General features: G+C 40.2%; 2 protein-coding genes across 4 annotated transcripts in view; both read left to right on the top strand.

Moving 5' to 3' along the window:
* MYO10 (myosin X) overlaps positions 1-13,790 on the top strand; it is a 159,826-nt gene that overhangs the window by 62,785 nt on the left and 83,251 nt on the right. For all 3 annotated transcript variants that reach the window (XM_086898248.1, XM_086898241.1, XM_086898253.1), the window contains one exon: positions 7,398-7,556. The gene's annotated coding sequence lies outside the window, so the exon portion shown is untranslated. The remainder of the gene's footprint in view (positions 1-7,397; positions 7,557-13,790) is intronic.
* The window catches only part of LOC147655620 (unconventional myosin-X-like), a 33,799-nt gene that overhangs the window by 1,257 nt on the left and 18,752 nt on the right, over positions 1-13,790 (top strand). The window contains exon 2 of the mRNA XM_086889988.1: positions 7,398-7,556. Coding sequence (XP_086746114.1) covers positions 7,398-7,556 — 159 coding nt within the window. The remainder of the gene's footprint in view (positions 1-7,397; positions 7,557-13,790) is intronic.

The following is a 13,790-nucleotide window of genomic DNA, read 5'->3' as shown; positions in this document are numbered from 1 at the left end:
CCTGTGGAGGCCATCAGTTTTCACCCCCTTGTCCTCTGAGCTAGCTGAGGTGATGTGCACCAAAAGCAAAAGGAGTGGTTGTCATTACATCTGTTTACTGGTTGCTCCTTCCAGTAACACTGATTTGAGAGTGCCCTTGGTGGGGTGTCCCAAGACAGATGGAGATTGAACCCATGGGGAACATGGGCCCAGCCCTTCTGTTTCTCTGCTACAAGACAGGGTCTGCTCTCTGCCTTCTCTTGCAGTGATGTGTGGGTCAGAGCCTTCTCCCTGGGCTTCTGTGTGGCCAGAGCTGGTCAGACCTTGCTGCTGACTGGCTGCCTGTCAGGGAGCTGGAGACACGTGCTGGGATACATCTCCTGTGTCCTGCCCTTGGACTGCTTCACTTGGTCCAGCAGTGTGGGAAACCTCAGGAAGCTGCAATTCGCTCACTTCTTTGTTCACAAACAGGAAGGAGCACTTTTGCCTGATGAAGAAGGTGCTAGTGATATGTGAGGGATGTTGCACATTTTCTGTAGTACTGCAGTCACAGCATTTATTGGTGGGCTTCTTAAACTTTGAGCTTTGTGGTATCTGCAGGTGCTGTAAATTATGCAAAATCACTTGGAAAGAAAGTTAAAGATGCACCTTTTTGTTTTTTCCTTGTAAGAATTATATGGACTGCCTAAAGGCTTAGCTTACAATAGTGTAATCTAGGTAAAGTGGATGTGTTTAGTTCAAATTAAATTTCTTAATTGTCTGTGTAGGGAAGCACAATTGAAGGGTCATAAGTGCTGAACCTGTAATCAGAAGCTTGTTCCAGTTTGATGGCAGAGCTTGTCTATGAATGGAAGTGGTTCAGAGAGGGAACTAAACATGAAATACCTCTTGTGGAATAGGCATTACGTGGGAAGTGTTGATCAGACAAGATTGTTGACAGTGGTCAGCGCATAGAGGAACAACAAAGAGGCACAGTTTAGTGGGTTGCTGAGCTCTGCCATGGAACAGACCAGGGTTGTCATCCTGGCAGCATGCTTCCCTTACTGTGGAGCTTGGGAGCAGGAAGGGATATTCTGTGTGGGTGTGAGAACCCGAAAGTTGTAGTAGGAAAGCCATTCAGGGAGGTGCTGCCAGTCATCACTGGTGCAGTCACTGCTGGAGGCTGGGGAGAGGGTGAGGAAGGCTTCAGGGCAGGCTCCCAGCACTTCAGCCTGGGACAGCTGGGACAGCTACTGACACAGATGTCCCAGGCCCCAAGGACTCTAAGAAGTGATATGAAATGAGAGGAAGGGTTTGGAAGGGGGTTGGTAGGACAAAGACTGAAAATGGCAGGAACCAAAGTGAGCAGAGGGTAAGGATGAGACGTAGGATTACCACAATTTACAGGCTGTGTGTTACTCAACTGATTCGGTAGGTACAGTGATGTGCAAAGTAGCCATTTAGACATTTTCCATTAGAGATAAAGTTTAACATCCAACAGGTAAGGCAGGCCAGGGAATACAATGCTTCACAGCACAAAAGAGAAAGAATTTTATAAAACAGGTGGGAAATAGGCTGATTCTCAGTTGATGTGTCTATGGGATAGTTGCATGAAGAAAAGGCCAGAAATGACACATAGCAGATTGGTAATAATTTTTTCCTGACATCAACAAATGTTTTACATAAAAATTATTTCATTTTTCTCCATAGTTTCATAGGTAAGAAACTTCATTGTGGAGTTTTTTAGTTACTTTGATAGAGATTAAATTACATTATATCAAAGCAAACCTTGGGCCCTGGTACATCTTGTTGTCTGAAAGATTTTTTTGGAACAGCACAGTGGGTGTCTAAGATCAACTGTTACAGAAAAATAGTAAATTACTAGACAAAAGCATTACTTGGATTGCAGTCATGTAATGCTTAACTGTAGAAATTTACTTTATCAATAGTTCCTCTGGTTTACATTTGATTTGATTTGATTACTTTAGATTTATAAGAGAGCATCCTTATCCTGTATTTTAAGTATCTAATTAGACAGGAGATCTCTCCAGGAAAAAAGGATAAAATACTGTGTTTATATTTTTGTTTTTAATCTCTGGGTCCTTGGCCTTGTCATGATTTATTTTTCTCCCTGGAACGCTGCATTCCACAGCTTGTAATGGCCTCCTTTTTCTGCTTGGACTCAACTATAAAGACATTTTGTAAGATTTATTGCATTCTTTTAACTTCTAAACACGGGGGAAACACAAATGGTGATCCTCGGTTCAGACCAACAGTAGAGAATGAAAAAAAGAATTCATATTTTTAAATGGATGTTTCTCTGTACTGTCCTGTGTGTTTTGCTGGGCTACGTTCATCTCTGCTGTGGGGTCAGTGACAATAGGCAAAAAGATGCCTCGGAAAACAGAGGGCACTGATGCCATGAACATATGAGCCAAGTCCTCTGGTGCTGCTCTTGAGTCATGGATTTTCCTGGACATCACAGTAGCCATTGGGATTAACACTGTGAAGGGTTCACATAGGGCCATCCACAGGACAGCAGCAGGAAAGCTGTGGGCTTTACTTTTTGAGTCAATTAGTTTTGCTTTCTGGTGTTTGTGGATTGCCCAGATGCTATAGCAGCTGCTTTTCTAGTATCACAGGAACTACTGAAAAAATTGTGGTTGTTTGCTTGTATATTTTTATTTTGTAAACCTGTCTCTCAGATTATTTCTGTACAATAGCTCTTTGTTTTCACTTTTCCTGTCCTACTGAATTTTGTGTTTACCCTATTTTACATTATCCTTCTGGTTATATGGGTTTGAGAAACTTAATTTAAATTGAGTGTTTGACAAAACTTTAATATTTCTGTTTTATGTGTTTGGCTATCAGGATTATCTTCTGTAAGGCCCTGTAGTTTATAGAGGACACATAAGGCTGATAAAAAAGATTGTTGTTCAGGAAAGAGCAACTGAGAGAGGGTTGGTTGCTCCATGTGCATATCCCTTTCGATTTATTGGAACAAGACTGACAACAGGGACATGTTAAGCTGCATGACCATGCCCAAGCAGGCAGTATTTGGCATCAGTCAGGCAGTACCACGTTCAGTATGTGTTGTCAATGGCAAGGCTGTGGCAGGTGACCAGCTGGCGCAGTTGCTGCCCATGTGGTGGGTAATGGGTCACTGTGTGGAAGGGCTTGTGTTAAAATGCTTGCAATATGGGAACTCTTCAGTAGGTGACCTTGGACATTTTCAGAGAGCAGTTTCAGTAATGATCTAGCTTATGGCAGGGCTTCCGAAGAGCATATGAGCCTACTTCTGCTTTTAAAGAAAAATCTCACACAAATCTCACTAAAACAATGAGGGTTGTAATTCAAATACCGACTTGTTGATCAGAAAACTTTTGGAGTACCTTGTGCCTTCCTCCCATCCAATATGGATCATCAGCACCAGGCCAAAACCTCTCCTCCTTGTGAAAAATGCCCTGAGAGATTCAGTTGTGTATGGGCTCCATGCAGGCTGGAAATCCCGAGTGTGACTTGCAGCTTTTGCAAGAAGTGGAGGTTGTAGGGGGTTTTTGATGCACATAAGCGCTTAATTCAGCATTCTCTTAAACTCACTTGACTCAGCTGTTGTGAAATCTCTCGATGCCATTTAATGATCTGATTCAAGCAGGGATTTTTTAATTTTGGCGTTGTGTCACAAAATGGTACCACAAGAGAGAAAGCATGTGTACTCCTGTCGCTGAAAGCCTACTTTGACATACTTTGCTCATACTTAATAAATAATAATAATAATAATAATTGTATTACAAATTATGTCTTTTGTTAAAACATAATTTCCATTAGATCTTGAGCTTAGGGGTATTTTTTCAATGCAGAAAATTATTTTTGCACTGTTTTGTGTTATTTCTCTTAAATGGAAGGCTTGAGAGACACCTTTTTCTTTTCCCCACATGTCAGATTAATTGTGCAGGATAGCACTGGTCCTCTGGCTTTTTAGACCACCTCTTCATTTGCGTCCCTTTTTGGCATGTTCATCACAGCACTAGTAAACTGTATTAGGGACAGCAGGGCAGTTTTGAAGGGTTCTCCTTTCTCAGTGAAATGCACTTGACTGTTGTTAGGTTGAGTTTGCTGCTTTGTTTTATATTTCTTAAGCTTGTTCTTTTTGTTTTTGTTCTTTGCATTGGTCCATCCTATCTCAAGCTCTAATTTTCATTTCCAGAATAACATTGAGAGTTCTTATTTTGCATGCTGTCCCTTTAAGGTTTAATTTAGGGTTTTCCATGTATTCAGCATGTTTCTTATCTTGAACCATTTATATCTAGAAAGGAAAGAAGTTTTTGCTGAATTCTCATTTAGGCTTGTCTTAAATCTCATTCTAGTTTCCTGCATATTTCACTTGACCTCCCAGACTGGGAGGGTCTTAGAGGATGGATGTTCCTGCACGCTGCCAACAGGGTCCTCTGGAAGTTCAGGAGCCAACTTGGTCATCTTCCTGTTCTTTCTGCTGACCCTGCAGAGTGGCTCTGGGTTCCTATTTCCTGAGGATTTCAAGTGCTGTGATGTTTCATAACATGGTCTTCTAGTTAGTAATGATAAAGTTCAAGGCAGGTTTTCCACATCCTTATCCTAATAAAGGCATGATTCAAGATGAAATAAAACAAAGCAGACCTTTCAGAGCTTGAGCAGCAGGGCTGCAAAAAGCCCATGTTAAGGAGATGAGGTCTACACATGTGATCCTACAGCCCTATCTCATGACTTCAGTCTTGTTTAGATGATTTTGATCAAGTGTTACAGTGGGTTTCAGAAATCTGAGGGATACATGGCTCTGGAAAAAATTAAAAGTAAAGGAAAAGTAGCTACCCAGTTTTCAAGAAGAGCTCTTCCTCCTCCTCTCTTATTTGGGTGGCAGCCGTTATTAGAAGTTGGTGTGTTTTCTAGCTGAGTGGTGCACAGTCCTATTTCTGAATCAGCTCACAGAACAATTTCCTCACCCAAACAAGAAGGCAGTGTGTGGCAGACATAGAAGTATTAGAACAACTAGACTGAAGAAGAGAAAACAGTGAGTTTGAGTGGGAAGGATGAATCTGCAGAGACCATCTTCTGTGGTGCTGTCATGTGCAACTGATTTGTCATGTTGTTTTTCTTGGTGTTTGTCTGTGAATTCTTCATATTAATTAACCTGCTGAGTGATGTATGGGTTGCTCTGCCTACCCTACAAACTGTGCATACTCATCAAAGGATAGGTGTCACAAATATGGAGGTTATCTTCCTAGAAGTGATACTCTGCTTCCTTTCCATGTTCACATGAGATCCACTCACAGGATATGTGTCATCCCCTTTTGGTTTCCTAATTCTCTCACTGAATCTGTTTTTCTGTATCCGGGATGATACATAGCCTCTGTTAAGTTGCTTGCTTTTCTAGGATTTTCTCTCCTTAGATCCATTTTACTCCCAAATCCTTCAGCTTGTGGTATTTTTTGTTCTACACTATGACCTTTGAGTTTTCCTTTATGGTTCTTCTGACTAGGAACTGCAGTTTATAACTCTTGAGATGTAATTACCTCTAATTCCACTTACAGTTTGTGTGTTTAGTCTTGGGACTGCTAACATAGTTTTCAGCCCCAAAAGTTTTGCTATCAGTTGATGCTCTTCACATTCATCTGTAGATGTTCTGTCTGGACCACATGCACCTACAAGTGGCTGCTTTCTCCATCTTCGCAGGGTCCCTCTGCCTGGTACAAATCCTTGTCCTGTCATCTTTATGGTTCTTCACTGCAAAATAAGGCTCTGATATCTCCATGTCTGTCTTTTTCCCTCAGCCAAGGATTATACCTAGGATGCTCTGAACCTATTGGGACTTTCACATTTTGCTCACAGGTTTGCTCACATATCCTGTTGATGTCTGTGATGCCTCCCAGCTCCTGTCAGAAATTTTTTTCTGGGATCTCCTTTCTTCCCCAACCTTCTCTCAGTATACTTTGTGCTGATGTGAGTGACATCTGTAATGGTGTGATGGCCTGTGCCAGTATTTGTTGTGTTTAGGATACAACTTTAATGAAGAAATGTCTTCAGGCTGTACTCCCCTGTCAGCTGTTAGGATATCCAAGTACAGAGCTTTGGTGTTTGATCTGCCTTCAGCCTTTTGCTTCTTCAGCCTCTCTTTCTCACTTTGTCTCAGCAGGACAGACGACATCACTGTGTGTCTAGATGGCCTCCTACAATGTCACTTGTTCAGTCTTTCATTGCCTGGAACATACACAAGGTTTTATGGTGAAAAACCTCTGAGGGGCTTCCTCCTCCTGCACAGGTGGCCTCTCAGGCACAGTATGACCCCCAGCCTGCAGCAGCATTCCCGCAGTGCTCGCTGGTGCTTGGCTGGCAGTTAGGGCTCTGCTTCTGTTGGCATCATAAATATTATTTTAAAGGAAGGGTTTGGATTTTTACTAATGTTCCACATTAGTATTTCCACAAACTATTTGCATTTGTCCATGCTTTGACTTTTTAACACTGAAATGGCACCATTAGCAGGGACAAGTATTGCCTGAGGAGCGTTGGCTATGTGAGTGTGGGTATATGTCTATAAAGATGAGGTGCCAAGATGTAAATTTGCAGGAAATGGGATGCTGATTTCAAAATCAATTGTTTTGTAGTCTTCATAGATGTTATTAGCATTCATAAAAGTTTAACTAGACTGAGGATGTGTACATCTTCTTGCATATTTGTGATAGTTTTACAGAAGATATATAGAGGTGTTTTCCAACCGAGTATTTAAATTCTTTTTAGAGCTTTTACTGTTTGTTAAGAACTGGCTTCAGAAACTAGTCCCAATAGTCTATTAAGAAGTCTGTTGAGCTTATTCATTTCTAAATATCTGCTGCACACAGAACTTAGAATGCTACTCACATTAGGAGTAATGACTGTTTCCTGACTGGAGAGTTGAATGGAAACATTTAAGTGGATTTCAGATCAAACATACGAACACTTGAAGCCTATTAGATCATTAATTTTAATTTTCTGTTTTGCACAGTCAAATGTTTCCTCCCAGAGCAATTTGAGTGTAAATGGGGTTTACTGTAAGAGGTGGTTTATTGTTTGGTTGGTTTTGTATTTTTGAGAATGGTTATTGCTTGGTTTATTTTTCTCTTGATAAAGTCTAGAAGTAATCCAGTGTGAAAAAAGATTGCATTTGCCCTTAAACAGGAAAAGCCCTTACAGCCCTCGGTGCACTGTCACTATGTTCTAGTTTCTAATGACCCATCTAGGTACTTGGGGCTTCAGTCAGTGTCAGAGAAGCTTTAGAGGAAGGTATCCCTGCCAGGCTATTGTATTTTGCAAGTCTGCACATTGATAACCTGGATAGCAGATATGAATGGGTATGAAAGCTCCATTCTCAGACAAGAGTTTCTGAATGCGTGCTCTGATTAACATTGTTTTTGTTTCCCCTCTTTCAGGTATTCACTTATAAACAAAGCACGATCACACACCAAAAAGTAACGCCTATGCATCATACAAGTACAGAGAGTGTGGAAGACATGGCAGCACTTGTAGATCTCCATGAAGGCTCCATTATGCACAACTTATTCCAGCGATATCAGCAAGATAAAATCTATGTAAGTTTTTTCTAAAATTAAGAAAAATATCCAGAGGGAATGTTTTTGAATGTTTAAGTTCTGTGTGTGTTTTGCTGTTCTGTGCTATCTCCTCTCCGAATGCTTTCCAGTTCCTTGTGCATTCACATAGCATGAAGCATGCCTCATACAGTGACTTCTCACCCGCGATGATGGAAGGACAAGGTAGCTCAGGCTGGACACACAATCCCTTGGAAATCTGGAAAAGCGGGATGCCACATCTTCACTTCTGTACTTTCAGTGACAGAGTTGTGTAAAGGACTCATTTTCCTCTTCTCCTTTAGACTCTCTGCCCCAGCAACACATGCTGTGTATGTCACCAGAGAGGATGTGGTGGAACTTACTCTGTCACTGCCATTTGAGATCCTGTTCTGATCAGCTTCCCCTCTTGTATTGTAGTAGAAAGGTTATTATGAAAGAAGCACATTATTGTCAAGCTGTTAAATAAAGATAGTTGGAGTTTGGGGTCTATGAGAACAGACAGCTGTTTATCAGTTTCTCAGACTAGGAATTAGTCCGCACAGAATTCCTTTTCTTAACTGTGTAATGAAGATTTTTATGATTAGATTTACCTGCAACTTCAATATTTTCATTACTCTTGAACTAACTAGGTACAAATCTTTCCTGAGTCTGGAACTGCACTAATCATGAAAAAGATACAAAGGAAAAGGAATATTAGCATATTAGCAAATATTAGCAAATAAAAAGGAATATTAGCAGCTGCTACAGGTTGCAAAATCACACTTTTTGGTTTTTCAGTGGTTGGCCATTTTGGTTTGGGTTTTTTTACTAATAATTGCAGAACACAATTTTTGTTTCATCACAACCACGTCTGGGCTCTTGATTTGACCATATATATGCTTTATTTCGAACTTCACCTACTGAGTTTGGGTTCTTATTTTTAAATATTAACATATCTAAGTGAAAAAATAAAGTTTCCCTGCACTTAAGGTGTGATAAAGAGCAAAAAAGGGCACAATAAAATAATATTCCTTTACAAATTACCTTGAAAGTGGCTAGCATGGGGAATCCTCAGTACTGAGACAGTTCTCTTTACATAAGTCTTTATGTATATTTTTTTTCTCAAAACAAATGAACTGTTTTACCTTTCAGAAAAATCAGAAAAAAAACACTGAATAGCATAAATGAACAGTCCTGCATCTGTGAGGAAAAAACATGTACTTGATAAAAGTTTAGTTTTCCTTCAGTGTTGTTAGGTTAGCATATGGTACTCAGTTTGAGTCAAAATTTTGAAAAAATTGTTTCATGATGTGCACTCACACATCATGAAATATGCCCCCTTTTAGAAAACCATGAGGGTATGAGTGTGATTCTTTGGATGAGGCATAGAACAGTCTTGTTCTGAAGAGACATGTCCTAGCTTCTTTCTTAGCTTGTCAAGGCAAGTTTAGTGTGTTCTGATCCTTAGTGCTTAGTGTGGTGTACGTTTCCAGACAAACAGGTTTGTGTGCTGTTAATGATGACAGATCTGCAGTTGCTACTGACTGTGCATTGTTCCTTCAGTTTTGCTAATTTAACTGCTTACTCTTTTGAATCCATCTGAGAAATGATTGAAAAGGTGGTTGGAAAAAAAAACTAGTGTTTTGAAATGCATATGAAAGCCTCTCTGTGTATGTGTAACCAGGTCCTGACTACAGAGGCATCTTCTTTTCTCCAACCTCATTGGTACCCCACTCCCACTGCAGCAGTAGTAGTGTTTTAGCAGGAAAGGGCTTCAGGAACAAAAATATCCCAAAAAGCTGATCGAATATCTTGAATATTTTCATGAAAGTTCATAAACAAAGGAGCATGTATTTTAGAAGGGGGTGTTGTCATTGCAAAAGGAGGTCTGTCATTTTAAGGCAAAATTTCTTCACTGTATTGAGCAATTCAATGATATTTTAATATTTAATGTTAAAACAAACAAACAAACAAAAAACCTGAAGATGCATTAAGCTTATCTTTGTTGAAGGTTACTTTGCAGCTGCTCATTCAAACTTGCTCAGTCATTCTGCGCTGTGACCAAACTAGTTCTAATACAGGACAGTAAAAGCCATTAGAGTTTATGCCAGGAGCAATCAAAACTTTCCAGATTATACATTTGCTTTCTTCCTTGACCAGGAATTGCTTCATCGTTGTAGTTCACCCATTGTCTCTTGTGTCTGCCTCATCACCTTGGCTGTATCTGCCCCTGGTGGATTAGGGATAAACTGAGAAGGCATGTACCATTCTCCACTGGGGGCTTTTAGGGGCTGAACATGCCATGGAAAGATTTCCTGCCATCCCTGGATACAAACCACCATATAGTCGCTGTGTTCTGGTTTTTAGCTTACAGATCCCTTTTTGCCTCAGTTCCGTGCACCTCTTTGTCCACATCCCGAGTAGGGGGAAGAGATATGCAAAGGTGTATGCTGTCATTTTTAGAGTTCTATGCTTGTAGTATTACAAATACATTAGTGTGGTTCTTGAGTATGCCAGCTTTTTTGTTAGTTTTCTCAATGGTATTGAGACCAGGAAGCACCTTTATACCTTAACAAAGAATACACTTAGTTGGGATTAAAGTTTTGGGGTTTGCTTGTTCACACACACATAAAAATTATATCAAGTGCAATATACTTAATTGTAGTGTAAAGTATATATAATTTCTAAAGTACAGAAGAAACAATTAAAGGGAAAATTAAACAGTTTCTTTCTCAGAAAGACATTTATGCAGATCTTCCATTGATAACTTCTGTGTTTTTCTGTATTTGAAGAGCTGTTTCTCCATCAATGAGCATTTAAATATCTTCAGGTATTTGAGCTCAGTTTAATCTTCCGTTACTTCTTAACATTTTTGTCTCACATACTCATACCCATGTTTCTTAACTTTTCACTGCTTCCTAATTCATACTACAAAGTTATTTGCTATGGATGCCAAGTTTTGTCAAATATGTCAGTGACTTTATTTACTGCTGCCAACAACTGCAGCTATAAAGGGTCAGCAGAGAATTTTCTATGTTTCCTGGTGTCTCCTGGGGAGGGAAGAATATTGACTTAGATTACAGATCATGTTCACAGTGTGAATGATGCCTGTCTCTGATCATAATGAGTTGAGGCTCTCAGCTGAATCTGTGCTGTTTGCGAGAAGCGGAATGACAAAATGTTCTTGTCTATGTGCAACCATCTTTTTGTATCAGTGTCAAATCTGTTAATATCTTGTGATAAGTTTCATGTGAATTTCCATAAAAGAGTGTGTGCTTTCCCTTTTTGGCCTGTGAGAAACATAGAATATACAAGTCCTTTCTTGATTCTTCCAGGCAGGCTGGTACTGTCTGGTAGTTTTTTTTCAGGCTTTGTTATTAATCCTGCATTTATCTGAAAGTTTGGTTCTGTGCTATCACCATGTTTGTTGTCCAGGAAATGACAAAATTTAGGATGTAAGTGATCATATAGTGCATGGGTTTTCATTGCTACATCATATCCCATTTTGTTCCTATTGGGAGCAACAGTAGGTGATCCAGCTGTGGACATCAGCTTACAAGGTTTAATGCTCATCTTTGAATACTTAGATTAGCTTGCATCCTAGACTGGTATGTGGCAAAATATGAAAAGATAAACACTAGTGCTAAAAATGGAAGGCACCCACGTTTGAAAACAGAGCCTTTTATGAAGGCACTTGAGGGATTTGGTCACCTCTGAAGCAAGGCCATTACAGGGCACATGGAGTGGAGAGGCCCAAAGTGCCATGGCAGCCACTCTTGTGGACATTCAAAGGCAAGTTGTTCCCAAGCTGTTGATTCTGGTTTACTTTCAGTTAAGTACACGCTACGGGGCAGACTGGCTCAGCCTTGGAGAGAATGCCATAAACTCCATGGCATGGATTATGCTACGAGTTGCACAAATTATGGTGTTTGGTCTGGCTCTGGGATGAGTTGCAGTTGTCTTATCTCTGCCAGTGGTTGGTTACTGATGCAGGTGAGCAAATTTTGGAAGAGTAGAGCAGAGGATGAGAGGACAGCTTTTCCTGAGGTGAGAGGCAGGCTGGAAATAACTGCAGTATGTATTTTGCAGGTCAGTGCAGAGGCTTTCAGTGTCATATCCACCCTCATTTGCATGAGTCCGAGAAATAAGCAAGTTTCAAAACACTTTTGATTAACTTTTTCCTTTAGAAATAAATTAAGAAATGCTGGGTTGGCACATTCCTTTTTGTGGTGATGATTTGGCGTGTGCCTGTCTTGTTTAGGTGAAGGATGTGCACCATGTCCTGAGCAGCATTCTGCTTGGGCTGCAGTGTGGCGGTCCCTCGGTCACGCTCCCCCAGTGGTGGGGAGAGTGACCTCCAGGCTGTCCAGCAGTTGGGTGTGGTGGCCAGGAAGGGTGAGGGACAACACAACCTATTTTTACTCACTCTCAAATTAGGACTGCAGCTCGCCCGCCATATAATTATAACCATCTGTTATGTTTGTGTGCATATGTATGAAAAGTTCTGTACCAGCCACGTCGACATGTAGTGCTGTACCAGCCACATCCACATCAGAGGGAGGATGATGGTAATTAGGAGCTCAGTTTTCATGGCTAGCTTTCCTTCTCTCTTCAGCAGAAGCAACAAACATAGAATAACTTGGATGAAAAAGCAACATTTATCTGATTTTTTAAAAAGGTGTTAAACTTTCTTATTTAGAAAACTAAAAAAGAAGAAAACTAAAAAAAATAGAATTTTTTCTTTTAGAAAAATTGTCTCTTCCCTGACAAGGTTGTTGCAGAGCTCCTAGCCACTGCGTTGTACAGAGTGCTCAGTTCTGTCCATTCTTAAAAGGTATTTTCAGTTATTTATGCATTGATTTTTATATCTATTAGTGTTTATTTACTTAAGCAGCATGTTCACTTGTAGTTTGTTAAGCTTGCAGTAATTAGATAATTTATCTCCCTCGAAGTCATCAGGGCTCCCAGAGGCAACTAGTTGATGTTTGTGCAGTATTAATCAATAATCACCACAGGGCTTTTTTCAAATTCGGTCTGCAGACACAGACACTCTAGTATCTAGGTCAGTTGCTCTCTGTGATTTGTTTTTCGGGATTTTTGCATATTTGTGTTTTTTTCCAAGTACAGTAAAACTCCTTTTGGATCCAGTGCAGTTGCTCTGTACTGTTCTATGATGGTCAGCAGGAAATGGATATTGCTGCATGCAACAGTGAGAAAATAGCAGGGCATACTAAAGTCATGGTTGATGTAATGCAGACAGACATAATTCATGCACTTTGATAGCACTTCTGCTCAGATGTCCTCTAACACGGACACAAGTTGTAGGTGAAGGCAAAGGAACAAAGGAAGATCAGTAGATGCTAATAGAATCATAGAATCACTGAGGTTAGAAGGGACCTCCAATGTCTTCAAGGCCAGCCTTTGAATACCATCATAAATACCACTAAACCATAGTCTTAAAGTGTTTACTAATAAAGACAAAACCTCATGACTGTTTTCTTAAATGGAAAAAGTTGGACACACTCCATGCAGAAAATGAACCTAAAAAGAATGTATATCATGGACCCCTACAACATCCTGGACAGCTCAACAGCCTTGGTCTTTGGCCTGTTGTGTGCCTTGTTATAAATGTGGGCCATAGGCTTAAAAAAACCCAGACAATGGTACACAGAAACTGTGTCATTAAGTAGCACCATAAGATGTATATGTAAATATAGTACATGTCCCTAGAACAGTATCACTAGCCGCTAGAACTACATTTATCCTGGTGTCGTCGGCAATCCAGCTGTGGTTGCACGGTTCCTCTCCGGAGGCATCCAGTGCTGTAGAGCAGTCCCAGGTAACCAGTTTGCAGGATCTGCTCTGTGGTCACTGAGGAAACTGCTGTTTATTTAATTGCTCTGCTTTTACAGTAAAGAAATCTTAGAAGCGTGCTGATGAATCACAGTGTTTTTCATGCCTTCCTATGCTACTGAGAAGATGGGGAAAATTTTTGCCACCAGCTCTTTCCATAAGAATGCATGACAAATGTCTATACATAGCTGCTTACCTCCATAATTAGAATGTTATGCTTGCACACATCAGATAATGTTTTCAAAATGCGGTTCAAAGTGAGTTCCTGTCTCCAAGCATTAATTACAGCTTCCACTTCACATCTGTTACTAGAGAGCAGCAGACAAAGATCTATAAAAACACAGCAGGCTTTTAATTGGAAATCTAGTGAAATTTATTACTGGCAATTGTTATTTCTAAAGG

This window comes from Cyanistes caeruleus, chromosome 1 (genome assembly GCF_971803275.1).
Source record: "Cyanistes caeruleus chromosome 1, bCyaCae1.hap1.1, whole genome shotgun sequence".
Classification (NCBI taxonomy): domain Eukaryota; kingdom Metazoa; phylum Chordata; class Aves; order Passeriformes; family Paridae; genus Cyanistes; species Cyanistes caeruleus.
The sequence above is the reverse complement of the archived record's forward strand: the minus strand, read 5'-3'. Positions and strand labels throughout refer to the sequence as shown.